Source organism: Balaenoptera borealis (genome assembly GCF_965194805.1).
Source record: "Balaenoptera borealis genome assembly, chromosome: 7".
Taxonomy (NCBI): Eukaryota; Metazoa; Chordata; class Mammalia; order Artiodactyla; family Balaenopteridae; genus Balaenoptera; species Balaenoptera borealis.
In genome coordinates this window covers 125144853-125162599 of record NC_138864.1, presented here as the reverse complement: position 1 = coordinate 125162599, position 17747 = coordinate 125144853, and the positions used below count along the sequence as shown (strand labels likewise).

At 41.6% G+C, this 17747-nt stretch overlaps 1 protein-coding gene across 7 annotated transcripts in view; it reads right to left on the bottom strand.

The window, feature by feature from the left end:
• Positions 1-4386: 4386 nt before the first annotated feature.
• Positions 4387-17747, bottom strand: part of GALNT11 (polypeptide N-acetylgalactosaminyltransferase 11) — a 47335-nt gene continuing 33974 nt past the window's right edge. For 5 of the 7 annotated variants that reach the window (XM_082398964.1, XM_082398958.1, XM_082398959.1 and 2 more), the window contains 6 exons: positions 12572-12689; positions 11083-11235; positions 10359-10577; positions 8845-8949; positions 5353-5490; positions 4387-5092 (listed from right to left, as the gene is read on the bottom strand). In XM_082398964.1, the coding sequence (XP_082255090.1) occupies positions 4961-5092; positions 5353-5490; positions 8845-8949; positions 10359-10577; positions 11083-11235; positions 12572-12689 (865 nt within the window). In that variant the 3' untranslated portion in view covers positions 4387-4960. Of the gene's footprint in view, positions 5093-5352; positions 5491-8844; positions 8950-10358; positions 10578-11081; positions 11236-12571; positions 12690-17747 lie in introns of those variants that run through there. The other 2 variants (XM_082398962.1, XM_082398963.1) reach the window with 2 other exon arrangements.

Sequence of the window (17747 nt, the reverse complement as noted above, 5' to 3'; positions counted from 1 at the left end):
TCTTTGTTTTTTTCATAGATCCAGTGGTTATTTAGTAGTTTATTATTTAGCCTCCACATGTTGGTGTTTTTTGCAGGGTTCTTTTCTTGTAGTTGATTTCTAGTCTCATACAGTTGTGGTTGGAAAAGATGCCTGACATGATTTCATTCTTAAATTTACCAAGGCTTGGTTTGTGGCCTAGCATGTGATCTATCCTGGAGAAAGTTCCCACGTGCACTTGAAAGAAAGAATGTGTATTCTGCTGCTTCTGGATGGAATGTTCTATATAAATCTGTTAAGTCCATCTGGTCGGTCATTTAAGGTCAGTGTTTCCTTATTGATTTTCTGTTTGGATTATCTGTATATTGATATAAGTGGGGTGTTAAAGTCCCCTACTATTGTTGTGTTACTGTTGATTTTCCCCTTTACATCTGTTAATATTTGCTATTATGTATTTAGGTGCTCCTATGTTGGGTGCATATATGTTTACAATTGTTAAATCATCTTCTTGAACTGAGCCCTTGATCATTATGTAATGTCCTTCTTTGTCTCTTGTAACAGTCTTTATTTTAAAGTCTATTTTGTCTGATGTAAGTAGTGCTACTCTGTCTTTGACTTCCGTTTGCATGGAATACATTTTTCCATTCCCTCACTTTCAGTCTGTGAGTGTCCTTAGATCTGAAGTTAGTCTCTTATAGGCAGCATATATAGAGGTCTTGTTTTTGTATCCATTCAACCACCCTTGTGTCTTTCGATTGAAACATTTAGTCCATTTACATTTAAAGTAATCATTAATATGTACGTTCTTATCGTCATACTGTTTTTGTAGGTCTTTTTTGTTCCTTTCTTTTGTTTTTCTCTCTTGTGATTTGATGGCTATCTTTAGTGTTATGTTTGGATTCCTTTTCCCTTTTTGTGTATCTATTACAGATTTTTGGTTTGTTGCTACCATGAGATGTGTGTATATATGAGTATGTATGTATATATGTATGTGTTCAGTTACTGATCCCTTAATTTCAAATGCATTTTAACAATCCTGCATTTGTACTCCCTTCCCCTCATGATTACTGTTTTTGACGTCATATTCTGCACCTAATTACTTTGTGTATTCCTTAACTGCTTATTGTGGATATAAATGATTTTACTACTTTTATCTTTTAACCCAAACTTTGTACATGGGTGACTTCCTACCTTTATCTTTGCCTTCGCTGGTGAGGTGTTTCGTTTCATAATTTTCATGTTTCTAGTTGTGGCTTTTTCTTTTCCACTTAGAGAAGTTCCTTTAACATTTCTTGTAAAGTTGGGTTGGTGGTGCTGAACTCTTTCAGCTTCTGCTTCTCTGTAAAACTTTTTGATTTCTCCATCAAATCTGAGAGCCTTGCTGGGTAGAGTATTCTTGGTTGTAGGTTTTCCCCTTTTATCACTTTAAATATACCATGCCTCTCCCTTCTGACCTGCAGTGTTTCTGCTGAAAATTCAGCTGATGTTATGGGAGTTCCCTTGTAAGTAGCTTGTTGCTTTTCCCTTGCTGCTTTAAATATTTTCTCTTTAATTTCTGCCATCTCAATTACAACGTGTCTTGGTGTATTCCTCCTTGGGTTAATCCTGTATGGGATTCTCTGTGCTTCCTGGACTGAGATATCTGTTTCCTTTCCCAAGTTAGGGAACTTTTTGGCTATTGTGTCTTCAAATATGTTCTCAGCGCCTCTCTTTTCTCCTTCTGGAACCCCTATAATGTGAATATTAGTGCATTTGTTGATGCCCAAGAGGTCTCTCAAACTGTCCTCATTTCTTTTCATTCTTTTTTTCTGTTCAGCACCAGTGATTTCCACCACTGTCTTCCAGCTCATTGTTCCTCTGTATCATTTAGTCTACTATTGATTCCTTCTAGTGTACTTTGCATTTCAGTTACTGAATTCCTCATGTTAGGTTGTTGTTCTTTATATTTTCTCTTTGTTAAAAGCTTCTAGCTTCTTGCTCTGTGCACCCATTATTCTCCAAGCTCCTTGATCATCTTTATGACCGCTACCCTGAGCTCTTTTTGGGTAGGTCACCTGTCTCCACGTCACTTAGTTCTTCTTGGTCCTCTGTTGGGAACATGTTCCTCTGTCACCTCCTTTTGCCTGATGTCCTGTTTGTATGTATCTTATAGGTCGGTTACATCCCCCAGTCTCGGTGAAGGAGCCTTTTGTAGGAGACACCCTATGCGAGCAGCACACTCCCCTCTCCTCACCAGAGCTGTGTGCTTTAGGGTTTCCCCCATGAGGGCTGTGTGGGTCCTTCCTTCTGTTGTGGTGGGCTGACTACTGTGGGCAGTCTAGTAGGCTTGGACCTGCCTTGTGCAGAGGCTGCTGGTTGACAGGGCTGTCATGAGGTGTCTGGCTGCAGAACCCTGGGGCTGCTCCCTGCCCACAGGTGGGTGAAGCCAGGCCCTGGGGTTAGTGCCAGCCTACTGGTGGACAGAGCAAGGTCCTGAAGTCTGGTTCCAGGGCCCAGGAGTCCCAAAGCTGGCATCAGATTGCTGATGGGTAGGGCCAGTCCCTGACAGTTGGCTGCAGGGTCCAGGATGTCCTGAAACTTATGTTGGCCTGCTAGTGGGCAGGGCCAGGGCCCAACTAGTCCCAGGGCAGGATCTAACCTGCTAGTAGGTGGACTGGGTCTGCAGGCTACAGGGCTTTGGTTTTCTTTTGGCTGGTGGATGAGGCTAGTTCTGAGGCTAGAGCAGGCCTGTTGATGGGAGGCACCAGGGCCCCAGGGTCTTTGACTGGAGGCCCCTGGGGGTCCTGGGTCTAGTGCCTGCACACTGGTGCTAGGGCCAAGTCCTGGGCCCTCTGGTGGGCAGGGCCATGTCCAGGGCAGCCAAAAGCTCAGGGGGTCTTAAGGCAGCCTGTCTGTTGGTGGGTGGGGCTGTGTCTGTGCCCAGTTAGTTAGCTGCTTGGCCTGAAGTGTGCCAGCACTAGTGCCTACAAGCTGTTGGGCCAGAGCAGGGCTGGGTCCTGAGGCTTAATAGGCTAGAGGAAGGATTCCAAAATGGTGCTTACCAGCACCAGTGTCCCCACGATAGAACTAGCTGCCAGAAATGGCTGCCACCAGCGTCTGTGTCCCCAGGGGGAGCTCCAGTTGCCTCCTGCCTCTCCCAGAGACTCTCCAAGATCAGCAGGTAGGTCTGACCCAGGCTCCTTTCAAATTACTGCTTCTGCCCTGGGTCCTGGAGCATGTGAGATTTTGCGTGCATCCTTTAAGGGTGAAGTCTGTACTTCCCTCAGCCCTCCGTGACTCCTGAAAGTAAGCCCCCTGGCCTTTAAGCCAACTGCTCTTTTGGGGCTTCTCTTCCCAGTGTGAGACCCCCGGGCTGGGGAGCTCAACGTGGGGTTTGGACCCTTCACTCCTTTCGTAGAACCTTTACAATTGTAGTTAGTCAGTCTCCCGTTTGTGGGTCACGCACCCGGGGTATGGGACTTGACTACAGTGGTGACCCCAGCCCCCCTACCTGTCTCACTGTGTGGTTGCAGAAGATCTTTTCTGGTTGGTAGGTTCTGGTCTTTATCATCAGTGGTTGTTCTGCAAATAGTTGAAATTTTGGTGTACCCATTAGAGCAGGTGAGTTCAGGGTCTTGCTACTTCACCATCCTGGCCAATCTCCACCTAACTTAGGAGCTTCCAAGGTGCCACGGGGGCTGGACTTCGTTTCCAAGAGTTGAGGGCCCTCACGCAGGTCGTCTGACAACACTTGGTGAGACTGTGCAGACACAAGCCGGGGCCAACTGGACCCATTTACATTTAATCAAATTACATTTAATGTGATTATTGATTTTGTGGTATTTAAATCTATCATCTTGCTTTTTGTATCCTATATGTACCACCATCTGGTCTTTAAAGTTAAATGACAGACAAAATGTTTAGTATAAATACAAACAATACATTATTCTCTAGCATGTTTCAAATTGGTACTTAAACTGCTTTGTGCGTCCAGATAAAATAACTGAGAAAATACCCTATGAGACTATGTCTCCTCTGAGATGTAATTTTGGTGGGAAAAACTCACTTTATATTTGGACATTTACAGTATATACAGATGATTCCTAAATTTATATCTCTAACTGAAATATATCTTCTGAAATCCTGACCTCTATATCCAAGTAGATATAACACCTATTTAACAACTCTACCTGGGTGTTTCACAGGCAACTTTAATGTAACGTATTCAAATTCACATACCTTCAGCTTCAAACTCACATAGTTCAAGCTAAGAAACTGAAACATCCTTAAGGTTAGGGCTGCTACCTACCTAGCTTATTGGTTCATCAGCCGAATCCCTGTGCATTTCTTACCATGTATCACATACATAGGATAACTAAGACCAGAGACCCCAATACAAGATGAAAGAGAAGACAAAAAAATCCTAGATAAATCATCAAAAGGATCCTTTATTGTAAATGTAGATAGTACCATAATTCATCAAAATAATTTATAATAGTTAACTCTCTTAAATATAATCTTATAAATGATGCCTTCTGAAGTTAAATGTAATGTGGATTCAATCAGTTTATTTAAAACTATTTAGAACATGGTATTAGAAATTAAAAAAAAAAATTAACTGTCATCTACAAAATCTTCTAAGAAAGGAAATCATGAGAAGTTCCTGATCAGATAAACGCCACTCCATTACTTAAGGGGCTTAAAAGGAAGCATAAATAAATTTGAATAGACATCTCCATTTCCTGGGCTTTATCCTTCTATACAAACCTGACTCTTTAGAGAGTTAAAACTGCATTCTGCTTTCCTACCATAAGTAAGAAATTCCTTAACAGCAGTTGAGAAATGACCTGAACCTCTTGGTGAACCATACTTCTTCACCTCCCGATGGTCACTCGGGGCTGCAACCTCTACTGTGTCTGCTGTCTCACCTCTGCTAGTGTCCCAGGCGTCTCCATGTTGAGGACAAGCATGACAAACCACCGTTCCAGCCACAGCATCCACCTTAACCTTCCAAATGCCACTGCTGTGAGGAGGAGCCATCACAGATGGCCATGGCAACAAAGCCTCCGCGACTCAGTGGATCGACTGCTCTCAGGCACTGTCCAACTGACACCTGGTACAGCCGATTATTCCTCTGAAAATAAAGTGGTGGCAAGAAAAAAATACCACCAGTTACTTGCTTTAAGTTAAAAAACTTATTGCCAGAATATGGTAAAGAAGAGACAGAAATCTAGAAGAGACGTGGAACATTTCAGATTACTTATTTATGGGATGCTACAAACTCAGAACGACCTTGTACAAGGTAAATAGAATATGAGTCCCTCTGCCATGCTCCCTCCCTCAGCCTTGTCTGTCTCCTCACATCCTCCCATCACCACTAAGCAAGCTCCTCACCCCAAAGGTCCACTGCTGGGATCCTCCTGACCCATGGCACTTCATGAGTCGTGGTGGGTCTGCTGAGCGAGTTTCTGACATATCCAGGCAAAGGAGATTATTTAAAACCAATTCGTGCTCTTCATTATAAATCCAAATCTAAGGAAGAAAATAAAAGATCAAAACCTCAAGTTCTGCTTCAGATTCTGAAATGCAGACTGCACGACACTTCACACATTTGTGGAAGAATGGATTTATTTTGTATGGTCTCTTACAGCAGGAACAGACCAGGTTAGTTATCTGAAAATGGAGTGAATTAACACAGGAGAAAGTAAGGTGCAATTCCAGGAAGAAATGTAAGCAGTGGTTGAATTAACTTAATTGACTGTGTTTAATTGAGCACAAGATTATAGATCTTCCCCAATTCCAAGATTTCACAATTATACAATGCTTTTAATTCTCACACTGTGTAGAACTGAAGGAGCCCAGTGAGGCGGCTGGGTTGCCTTCTGTACACAGAGAACACCTGAGGCTCTGATTTTCATATTTCCCTCATCTGTTGGGCAGTGACGATGTGCATAAGCTGTCATATCCCATCATCCTGCGGAACAGTATCCTCTATTCCCGGCTCATAATAACATTTGCACTGAGATTACGATCTCATTGATGGCCCCAAAGCAGGATTCTCCTTAGATGTGCAAATGATCTTTGAGGATAGTTGTCTTTATGGTGTCTCAGATTATTTTCAGGAACAAAGGCCTGAAACTGGCTGAAATGGCCAAGTGCAATGAATAAATTTATTCTCCAACATGCACCATCACTAAATTGAAAAGGAAAACGTTTTCTCCTATCCTCTGAATTATGTTATTCATTACTGCTTCTACCTCCAGGCCCAAAATGTATGTGTGCTGCCTCTGTCGGTACGAAGAGAAGGGTCCCCGTCAGCGCCCTGACAGAACACCAGTGAAACAGAGGTGCTGGTGCCTTACAATCCGTGCTGTCCAACAGAGGAGCCGCCGGTCCACACGTGGCCACTGAGCACTGGCAGTGTGTCAAGTGTGACTGGGGAAAGGAAATTTAAACTAACTAAAATGAAATAAAATCACCAATTCAGCAGCCACATGTGGCTAGGGTCTAAGTACAATTCTGTGCAGTCACAACATAGTACGGATAGGAGAGTGTAACTCCATCTCCTCAAACCTCTTACAGTTTCTGGAACAAATTTCACCAATCTCATCCTACTACAACCTAAACCACCAAAACCTCACTACAATCTAACACTTCCATGTCTACAACACTGACACCTCTCGCACCCAGACGTGGCACAAAACCCTCTTTAAACCATGTTTTCCAGTATGTTAACACCTTAGATAGTGTGCATGAACTCTCCTAGAAATAAGATATGATCTATGAAATTTCAAAGGACACACTCTATCCAAAAAGGGCCCAAGTGTTCTTTTCATTCTTGAATGACCCCGTCCACCACTCAAATGGAAACGTAAGTAAATGAAGCTTGCTTACGACATGTTTTGAGCACTGCAATCTTGAGGCACTACAACTAGGAGATTAAACCAATGTTAGGTTATGCTATTTTATCAGATGCAAAGCAGTTTGCAGTAAGTTTTCTGCTTATTTTTAGGTTCACTTAGTATCGCTGAAACGACACGTAAGTTCAGAATAAATTATGTGAATGACATGAATTGAAATTGTGCTGTTTCCTCTAACTACTAAAAATCAGTTAGGAAAACTCAATTTCACAGAAAACTCTACAAAAGATATTCTGATTCATCCAATGCAGATTTAATGTTCTGGACCAGAAAGAAGATGCACGTCCTTTGCCATTTCTAACAAATTCATATAGCTTTCAATTAATTCTATATAATTCAAATTCATTCTGTGTAACTGCAAAGTACAAATAATGCTCTAAACAAACAAAATATTACTATGACAAACAATGACCAGAGGTAGGGAAAATGTACAAAGGAGACCACAATAGTATTAGACAGATGATCTCTGAAATCTCTAAAATCATTCCCAGCGTAAACAACTTAACTTCAGCAAGTGGCGCTGGGAAAGTTGGACAGCCGCATGTGAATCAATGAAGTTAGAACACACCTTCACACCATACACAAGACTTAAATACAAGACACGACACCATAAAACTCCTAAGAGAGAAGATAGGCAAAGGCAAAACATTCTCTGACATTAATTGTGCCAATGTTTTCTTAGGTCAGTCTCCCAAGGTAAAAGAAAAAAATGGGACCTAATCAAACTTACAAGCTTTTTGTATAGCAAAGGAAACCGTAAGCAAAACGAAAAGATAGCCTACAGGCTGGGAGAAAATATTTGCAAATGATGTGACCGACAAGGGCTTAATTTCCAAAATATACAAACAGCTTATACAACTCAACAACAAAAAAAAGAAGCAACCCAATCGAAAAATGGGTACACAAGACCTAAATAAACATTTCTCCAAAGAAGACATACGGATGGCCAACAGGCACAAGAAAAGATGCTCAACATTGCTACTTACAAGAGAAATGCAAATCAAAACTACAATGAGGTACCACCTCACACTGATCAGAATGGCCATCATTAAAAAGTCTACAAATAACAAATGCTGGAGAGGGTGTGGAGAAAAGGGAACCCTCCTACATTGCTGGTGGGACTGTAAATTGGTGCAACCACTATGGAAAACAGTATGGAGGTTCCTCAAAAAACTAAAAATAGAGCTGCCATATGATCCAGCAATCCCACTCCTGGGCATATATCCGGAGAAAACCGTAACTTGAAAAGATACATGCACCCCAATGTTCATAGCAGCACTATTCACAATAGCCAAGACATGGAAACAACCTAAATGTCCATCAACAAATGAATGGATAAAGAAGATGTGGCACATATATAATGGGATACTACTCAGTCATAAAAAAAGAATGAAATAATGCCATTTGTAGAAACATGGATGGACCTAGAGATTATCATACTAAGTGAAGTCAGAAAGAGAAAGACAAATACCACATGATATCACTTATATGTGGAATCTCAAATATGACACAAATGAACTTATCTACAAAACGAACAGATTCACAGACACAGAGCACAGACTTGTGGTTGCCAAGGGGGAGGGGAGTTGGGAGAGGGATGGATTGGGAGTTTGGGATTAGCAGATGCAAACTTTATACAGAGAATGGATAAACAACAAGGTCCTACTGTATAGCACAGGGAACTATATTCAATACCGTGATAAACCATAATGGAAAAGAATATATATATGTATAACTGAATCACTTTGCTGTACAGTAGAAATTAACACAACATTGTAAATCAACTATGCCTCATTAAAATAAATTTAAAAAGACAAACAAAAAACCCCAAAACAATTTTTTAAAAGTCAGATTAAAATCTTGATGTCTGCCCCTCCCTGCTCAAGACTGACTGCCAGCAGCTTCCCTTTCCTTCACTGAAGGACACTGTCCACAGACTGGCTGAGAGCCCAGAGGCCTAACTCACCTGATTTGGGTCACTGTAGTCACACGCCTTAAGCACTACTAGGCCTCCCTTCTGACTTGGGCGGCCCTGGGCCGCCAGACACTTGTGGGTCTGGAGGTGATAGAGCTGTAAAAGAAGAGATTGCTCTTGACAAGCTGGTATGTACAGAAAGACTAATGTCAGAAGATGCCTTAGAATGCTAGAAAAGGAGGTTGTAGAGGAAATATTGAAAACATTATTCCAGAGGTATGGATTCTAAAGGTCATAAAAAAGCATTTTTTATTACTGAATTCTAGCTTTAGCACACAGGAGCATCCCAATAGAGACTTCAAGGTTATAGGCAATTTTAACAATATATGCAGGCAGTGTCAAGTAGAAATTCTACCTAAAGATACAAGGTTACTAATCTACTATAGGGGAGGAAGGAAATTAAATACCATCTCTCCACTAAAGAACCTTAAAATGAAACTCAGGAAATAAGAACAAAAGGTACAAACAGACAGTACATAATTAAATATAATATACATACCTAACTGGAGATAAACAGATTATAAATGCCATAGGAATGCCAAAGGTGAGATACATAAAAGAAGCAGAGTATCTAGTCTAAGTAAAACGATTAGTTTAAATATTAAATGTGATAAGATATGCAAGGCAAAAATAATAATGGTAAGGGATTTCAACTATATGGACATACACCGGTACCTATTTTTACTTAAAGAGAAAACACCTAATAATAATAAACATCTTGATGACTTTTATAAGATAGAACAACAAGATAGGAGAAGGCTCTAGGCTTAATTCTAGCCACTTAAAAATTGCTGGCATTGTGAAAGAACCAGGAGAGGGATGCCTTCTTTATAACACAAAAGGGAAATTCGGGCAACAATTACAATATCTACACTTTCAGGAAGCAAATTCTAAGAAATGATTCAAGAAAACGGTACGATTTTATGGGCTAGACATCTAAAATTGAAGTGATACTATAAAACTGAAGAAATTTTATAAGAACCAAAAGGGAATATCTAAAGAATTGTGGTTGATCAATGGGTTTCTGCTAAGCTCAGATGACTGCTCAGGACATCGGGTGTAAAACCTGACTTGGTACCACCACTTAGACCCTGACCACCATTTTTCACTTCCTGTCTGCAGTCAGTTCCAGAGCTGAGGCCAACAGTATACAGCTGCCCCATTTCTCCTTTGTTTTCCTTTTTGGACTGGTCTCTAACAAGTGAATTTTACACTCACTCACATTGCCTTTATTTGTATATTCACATTTATAGCTATCCTCTTGGAAGCCAGCACATAACTTAGAGAAGCCATGTTCTCTTTAACACTGGCAGGTAAAGGATCTTCATATAAACAGCAAAGATATTAAAATTTCTAAGGTCTTACACCTGAGTAGAGGAAATTCTCCTAAAAAGAATATAATGGAAGGCAAGCCAGAGGCTATCCTTAAATATTTTAAGTCTACAATGTCACTTATTATATCACACAACATTTAATGAAACATTTTGCTAGGATCACTTTCTTACCCTTCCACGTTGGAGGACTTTGGGGCGTTTTGGCCCTCTATTGATAAAAATGGGTTGCTGGGGTTTGGCATTGGGCCCAGATATCTGCATCTCTGGGTAAATATTATCCAAATACCATTTAAATGATTTACAATCCAACTTCTTCCTCAATTCAACACGCTCACTGATATTTCCATAGTTTCTGGTTCTCAGATCAGGTCTTAAGGAAAAATACTGCTCCTGAATTTAAAAAAGAAAAATGAAAAATAAGAGAATAGATTTTTTTGTTTAAATGAATCACACCTCAAAAAAGCCATTACAAAGAAAATACTGAGAGTTGCATATGGCAGAAGAGGAGGTGGGAAGGAATACAGCGTGTGCAGAGTCTTGAGAGGGGAAGCAGGGGGACTGGGTCAGAGCAAAGCCCAGTGAGCAAAAGAGGAGCCAGGTTCTTGGGAGTCACAGGAGGGAGACAGGCGGATAAAGAAACTGAAGAGAAACACAGTTTCTTCTGGTGCTGGCTATATTACTTCTCATAGACTAGACACTTGGAAAATTTAAAAAGGAGTCACAACAAAAAAATGAGTGAAAGACTGGGTAAAGAGAAGAGAGAGAAGACACCCAGAAAGACACGGCCCTAAAGCGAAGGTCATTCAACAGAAATCGGCCAGAGAGAGAAGCAACCAAAGCCAACGGAGTTACCAGCCTTATCATCCATCCTTCTCGGTGAGAGATTTAATCTCACCTTATATTCATCCAGCCAAACATGTGCCAGCCGCAAGGAGTTGTGTGTCATGGTGTCCTGGCCCTCTGGAGAACCATACGGTCGCCTTTTCCGGAAAATGTGTCCAACTCTAGAGCAAGGGATGATGAAGAGCTTACCTCCACACATCCAGATCTGGTCAGAAGCAGAATATGTGTTAATAGTTCCTCACAGTGCTGTGAAATCGATGTACGAATTTTCATGAAAACAGGTGTTTGTGAAACCTTGCAAGATGCTTTATCTTATTAGATATAACTATTCAAATAGAATAAAGTCAAAGTGTATATTTTTAAAAATTATCTGTCTTTACGATTAAAAAGAAACAAAACTCTAAAACAATGTAATATTCTTTTACTACCCTGTGTCTAAAATTGTACTTACCATACATGTTGTTTTAACAGATCAAGGAAGTTGACCTTCAGGACTTAGGGACAAAGAATGCTTACTCATCAATCCTCTAATCTCAGTTTTACAGGTACTTTCTCATGAAACATAGACAAACATACACACACCACTTCTTAGAAAAAAAATTTTTTTTATAAAATATACAGAATAACTCTAGATTAAGATTCAGATCTTAGTTCTGGTCTAAATTTTGCTCTTGACGGAGTTACTTTATATAGTTATTTCAATTTTTATGAGACTCAATTACCTTATCTACAAAGACTGAACTAACAATATCTATTATACCTTGCAACTTTCAAATTCTAAAGATTAAGTAGGAAAATACATTTGCAAAAATACGAAATGGCATATGCACAAGGTATTAGGGTATCTGAATGGGGGGAATTCTGTTACGTAGACCAGGAGATGGGAGGCGGGGAGTGGGGCCCTGTGCTGAGAGAGAGAAATCTGAATTCCTTCCCTTGCCCTCTTTCTGCCTTTTCCAAAGACCGTCTTACCACCACAGCTGAGCCACAGACCCCACCCACAGCTGTCATCTGCCCAACCTTAGCAGCTGGAGGGAACGGTATATATAAAGGATTCAGTAATCTATACGCAGGTGTTGATATCATTTATCTTATCAGCTGTGCTACTCCTGAAAGTGAAATGAGGAGCTATTAATAATCTCTCCAGGAGAACAGGTGTGAACCAGGATGGTCTCGCACAGTCAGGAAAATCTGATGACCCCAACTATGTATGTCTAGGGTTATCAAATAAGATTAATAAATGGACAAAGAAAGAACAAAACTCTAGATTAAATGCACATGAAGACTTCTTAATACATACCTAACTATTCATTACAACTATCACTTTTAAATTCTTACAAAATAAATGCAAGGCTTCTTATAGGCTTTTGATATTTTGAATGGGTATTATCCACATTATAGATTGTGGTAAAATAGTATTCATTAAGGACAATTTGTTAATAAAGACAGTCAAAGAGAATTTACAGAAAATATGGGATCATGGATGAAAATTATATTCCTTGCACACAGTTAATAATCAAGCATGCAAAAAAAAAATTTACCCGAAATGATATTTCTAAATTTTCTCCTCCCCAGATATCCATGCCACTGTCATACTGTCCAAGTTCACTGAAATAGTTTCTGTTCATGGCAAACAATCCTCCAGCCATTGTAGGTGACCTAGAAAAGGAAAACAATTATTGTATCAATTGTATTGTCAATTATCTACTGTTCTTGTTTTAAAAAATTCAGTGCAGCTTTAGAACATTACTAATAGAAACTAGATTAACTATTATGAAACATTTTGTCTGATTTATGAGGGAATGAGCTGGGCCCCGTAACTTAATTTTCTAGATCGCAAGCCCTGGCAAATGAAGGCTACTTTTCTAAGTATCACAAGTACTTTTAAAAATTGATTATAACTACTGTTGACAGAAATCCACCTGAATTATTTAATTCCTTCGACAGTCTCACAGAGCCACTGGGATTAAAAACTGAGCTCCAGGGCCTGCCAAGGAGAGAGCAGACAAACGTCACACTTTGAATTGGACTCACACATGTGTTAGACCAGTGGTCCCCGGAGACATTTTTAGCTGTCACAGCAGTGGGGGAGGGGTGCTACTGGCGTCTGATGGGTAGAGGCCAGATATGCTGAACACCCTGCAACGCACAGGGCAGCACCCGCAACGGAGAGCTCTCTGGCCCTAAAGGTCAGTCCTGCCACAGTTGAGAACCCCTGTGTTCCTGAGAACTGACGTGGACAGGCCCCACAGAGCCCGAGGCGGCTTCCAGTGACCTCACTGGCCGAACCGCACCGGGGGCGTGGCATCTAGTGTTCTGAGCGGCCGCCCAGAAGAGAAGCCAGAGTCTCTGCAGGAGAAAACACCGCCCCAGGATGAATGTACCTCCATAATTTTTCATATACAATGCCCAGCATTAAACAAAAATAAACAAGCAAACTAGCAAATAACCAGGCAAGCAGGAAGATAAATCACATGAAAGAAAAAAATAAGAGAAACAATCTACAACAGAAACAGATGTGCAGGGGTTTCAAATAATGGAGTTATCAGGCAGAGACTTTAACTGTTCAGTATGTTCAAGCATAAAAGACAAGACTGAGAATTTGGCAGATAATTAGATGCTATCAATAAATAAACAAAATTTATGCATCTGAAAAACACTTCTGACAAAGACAGGAAAAAAAAATGTCAGCAGCCAATGAGAGATTACCTTCAAAAGAAAAAAAAATTAGACAGTTGTTGGCTTCTCACCAGAAACAGTGGAAGCCAGAAGGTTCTTGAATGATACCTTCAAAGTCCTGAAAGAATATACCTGCCAGTCTAGAACTGAATATCAAGTAAAATTATTCTTCAAAATAATGGTGAAACAAACAAAAAAGTAAACAAAAAACCCACCACTCTTTCCCCAACTTGATCCGTGAGAATCCCCCTGCACTCCCCTCTCTGCCTTTGCAGTTGATCATTCCTCCCTTTTCCCTCAGCTTGAAGCATCTATGTCCAGTGTCTGTGAAATGATGTTTTATCTGTGTCTCAGGATAAGAAACGGCAATCATTCCACCAGGTGCTGGAAACTGATTAGCCTTGAGGCAAGGGTTTCTAGGGCCACAACTCAGGGATGTGTATTTAATTACAGGGTCCCCAGAAACCCCTCTCCTGGCTACCACAAGCATCGGCTTCTTTTCTGGTCTTGGGAGCCAGACCTGGACTGTTACCTCAGAGGCAGGGGCCCCAGAGAACATGCTGAGGCTTCCTCTTTGGCCACAGCTGGGCTCCCTTGAGACTTGAAGACTGCTGGCTGTCCTGCAACATGAGCCACAGTGACCCTGCCTCTACCGGCTCACAAGATGCCTGGCCCCTCTGCCTAATCCAGTCCCCCCTGAGCCACAGGCTGCTCAGGAATCAGTTGCAGCCTGTGAATCAGGCCAGAGCTTGCTTCGAGCCCAAGAAGAAAGCTGTCTTACTGGTGGAGGCTGGCCTTCCAAATCCTGGAGCCAGCCCTGCCAGCCAGGGGTCACTTTTGCCCTTTGGTGACCACTGTTTTCTTTCTCTGAAATATCTTACAATAGGTGATAATGCTGCTGACTCAAATTTCCACGAAAAGGAAAACAAAAACTAGCTCTTGAGTGACACCCTGGTCTACTCCTCTCTGAGGAATCTTGTGGGAGAAGAATACTGTAGCTCCTGCTCTGTTTCCATGTTTCTGTTGGGAAAGAAACCCCGCCTGCCCTGGGGCGTTGGTGCTTTGGTCTGTGTTGCCATCCCAGGCCTGCGACAGGGGCTTGCGTCTGCGTTGTAACGTCTGTGCCACGTCTGGGGAGCCCTTCCCGCCTGCCCAGCCAGGCACTAGCCACCCCCTTGAAGAGGCCTCCATTTCCTTCCTATGATCCAAGGCACAGGGGACCCCACCTCCCATGACCCCACCTTCAGGAGCTGTGGTGGCACGTGCATCCATGAGCCTACCCCTGGGCTACCTACCTGAGGCCCGCCTCTACCCACAGTCCTGTACAGGAGTCGAGTAAACAGGATGTCTCTGAGCCCCTGTCCCCAAAGGGCCAGCCAAGGGCTGCCCGCCAACCTGGCTCCATCAATCCTGCAGGACCAAGTGATAGCTGGCGGGCTCTGCTACCCAGGCCCTCTCCATCTCCTACCCTGCCACCTGGCAAGGGATGGGCCCTTTTCTGTGAACTGACAACCTGTGGAAATGTGACCAATTAGTGTGAAATACATGTTTAGCAAATGTTAGGTACTGTAGTTGAACCAATAAATACTAATGAAAACAAAGCTAGAACAGCCATATTAATGTCAGACTATAAAGTGAAAGTTTCACTACTGTAGAAGTACAGAATGAAATACAATTCATAATGATAAATGATTTCATCACCAGAAGATTTAATAATTCTAAATTGTCATGTATCTATTAACATAGCCTCAAAATATATGAAGAAAATATATAAAGAACTACAAGGAGAAACAGACACACAATTGTAGTGGGAAATTAATATACCATTTTCAATAACTGATAGAACATGTGAATTAAAAATTAACAAAAATATAGAATATTTGAACAACACAATAAACTTGACCCAACAAATACAGCATCTCATCTTTAACAACTGCAGAAAATACAAATTCTGACCACAGTGTAAGCTAGGATTAAATAACGACTATAAAGTTTCCGTATGCCTGTAAAATAATAAATGCACTGCTAAATAACCTACAGGTCAGAGAAGACATAACAATGAAAATATTTTGAAATAAATGACGATTAAAAAATGATATATCACAGTTTGTGGGATGCAGCTAAAGCCATGATTAGAAGAAAATTTATCATCTTAAATACATGTATTAGAAAAGAAAAAAGGCTGAAAATTTAAAAAATCTAAACATCCAACTCAAGAAGTTAGCAACCTTGATATCATAAAAGTGAAACAGCTTACAGCCAAAAGGGGAGAAAAAGTGGAAAAAAGGAGAAAGCGGTGCTCGTAGCCTCACTGTTCAAGGAAGAATGTCAAATGATGCTGTCAAAAGTCAACAGAACGGGGCTTCCCTGGTGGCGCAGTGGTTTGGAATCCCCCTGCCAATGCAGGGGACATGGGTTCGAGCCCTGGTCTGGGAAGATCCCACATGACGTGGAGCAACTAAGCCCGTGAGCCACAACTACTGAGCCTGCACTGTGGAGCCCGCAAGCCACAACTGCTGAGCCTGCGTGCCACAACTACTGAAGCCCGTGCACCTAGAGCCCGTGCTCTGCAACAAGAGAAGCCGCCTCAATGAGAAGCCCATGCACCACAGAGAGGAGTGGCCCCCGCTCATTGCAGCTAGAGAAAGCCCATGCGCAGCAACAAAGACCCAACGCAGCCAAAAAAAAAAAAAAAGTCATAACAAGAAACAGATTTTTTTTTTAAGTATCAAAAGGAACCAATACAGTAACTAAATAATCATCCTACAACAATAAAGGGAACATGGGAGTGATGTAAATGAGCTAAATCTTCATTTTTCCAACAGAGAGGGTCTATAGTTGGTTTTACGTTGAAAAGAGGACTATGCATATAATTTAGAGTTCAGGAAGTAAGAAATGGAAGACCAACAATAAAAACGGTTAGAAGAATTTGCCTCTGGGGAGAAGGACTGAGAATGGGGAGGGAAGGGTTAGAGCCGGCCACTTGTCATCCTAAGTTGTTCTATACTGTTTATTACTGTGAATACATGTTTTTGATTAAAAATATTAAAAATTAAACAATGAAAAACAAATACCCATGAAGATGATGAAATAGGCAAAAACTGGCCACTGCCCTACAACTACGAACGAGAACACATGTAACAGTCCGAGGAACTTTCTGCTTGCACTGGCAAAGGGAAGCTGAAAATGGGGTCAGCGCTCCTGTCTGCCTCCAATCACAGTTCGTGAAGTCGTGGAGCCCAGAAACACAGAGGGACAGTCCCCAGGGGCAGCCCTGCTCTCCTGAGAGATGTGCTCCAGCATCTAACTCCCACCTGCAAGGCTGGGGAGCAGAGGGTGGGTACAGACCAGCACTGAAAGCCCTGGTAGGAAGAAGGGTTACAAGCATGTGAAGACTAGAAGACAACTGAGAGCTGGGTGTGCTTTTTTCACGGACTTCACAAAGAACTGCAACAGATTCTCTCACAAAGCCTGAGAACAGAAGACAACCCATCCTGCCAGGAGAGCACCTCAGCCACCTGAGCTGGCCCAGCTCTCTATCAGCCTCCCCTCCAAGTCTGGTTCGGATGAAAGGAAGCTGGCAAGTACCCAAAGGCCAGCTGAGGAGCCAATGGCATTCTAGTCACCTGAGGTGTGGGGAAAACGTTATCAACTAAAGGTGAAGACATGCATGCCTATGACTGGGCAGTTTCAGTCCTGTAAGCTAGAAGCCAAGAATAAGAATGCTGGCAACAGCACTATTTGTAAGGTGGAAAAAAACCACTGAAAACAACCCAAATGCCCTGCCCACAGTAAACTGGATAAATGTTATGATACATTAGTATAACAGAATATTATACAGCAATAAAAATGAATCAACTATATAATGCAGCACAGAGGCTTTTAAAGCAATATTGACTAAAAGAAGCAAGACAGTGATGAGTCCCATGGCTTCATTTATATGAAGTCCAAGAGTAGGGAACTGGACTACATTACATCATTTAGAAATCACACATAGGTGGTACAACTCTCCAGGAGAGCAAGGAAATGATGAGTGGG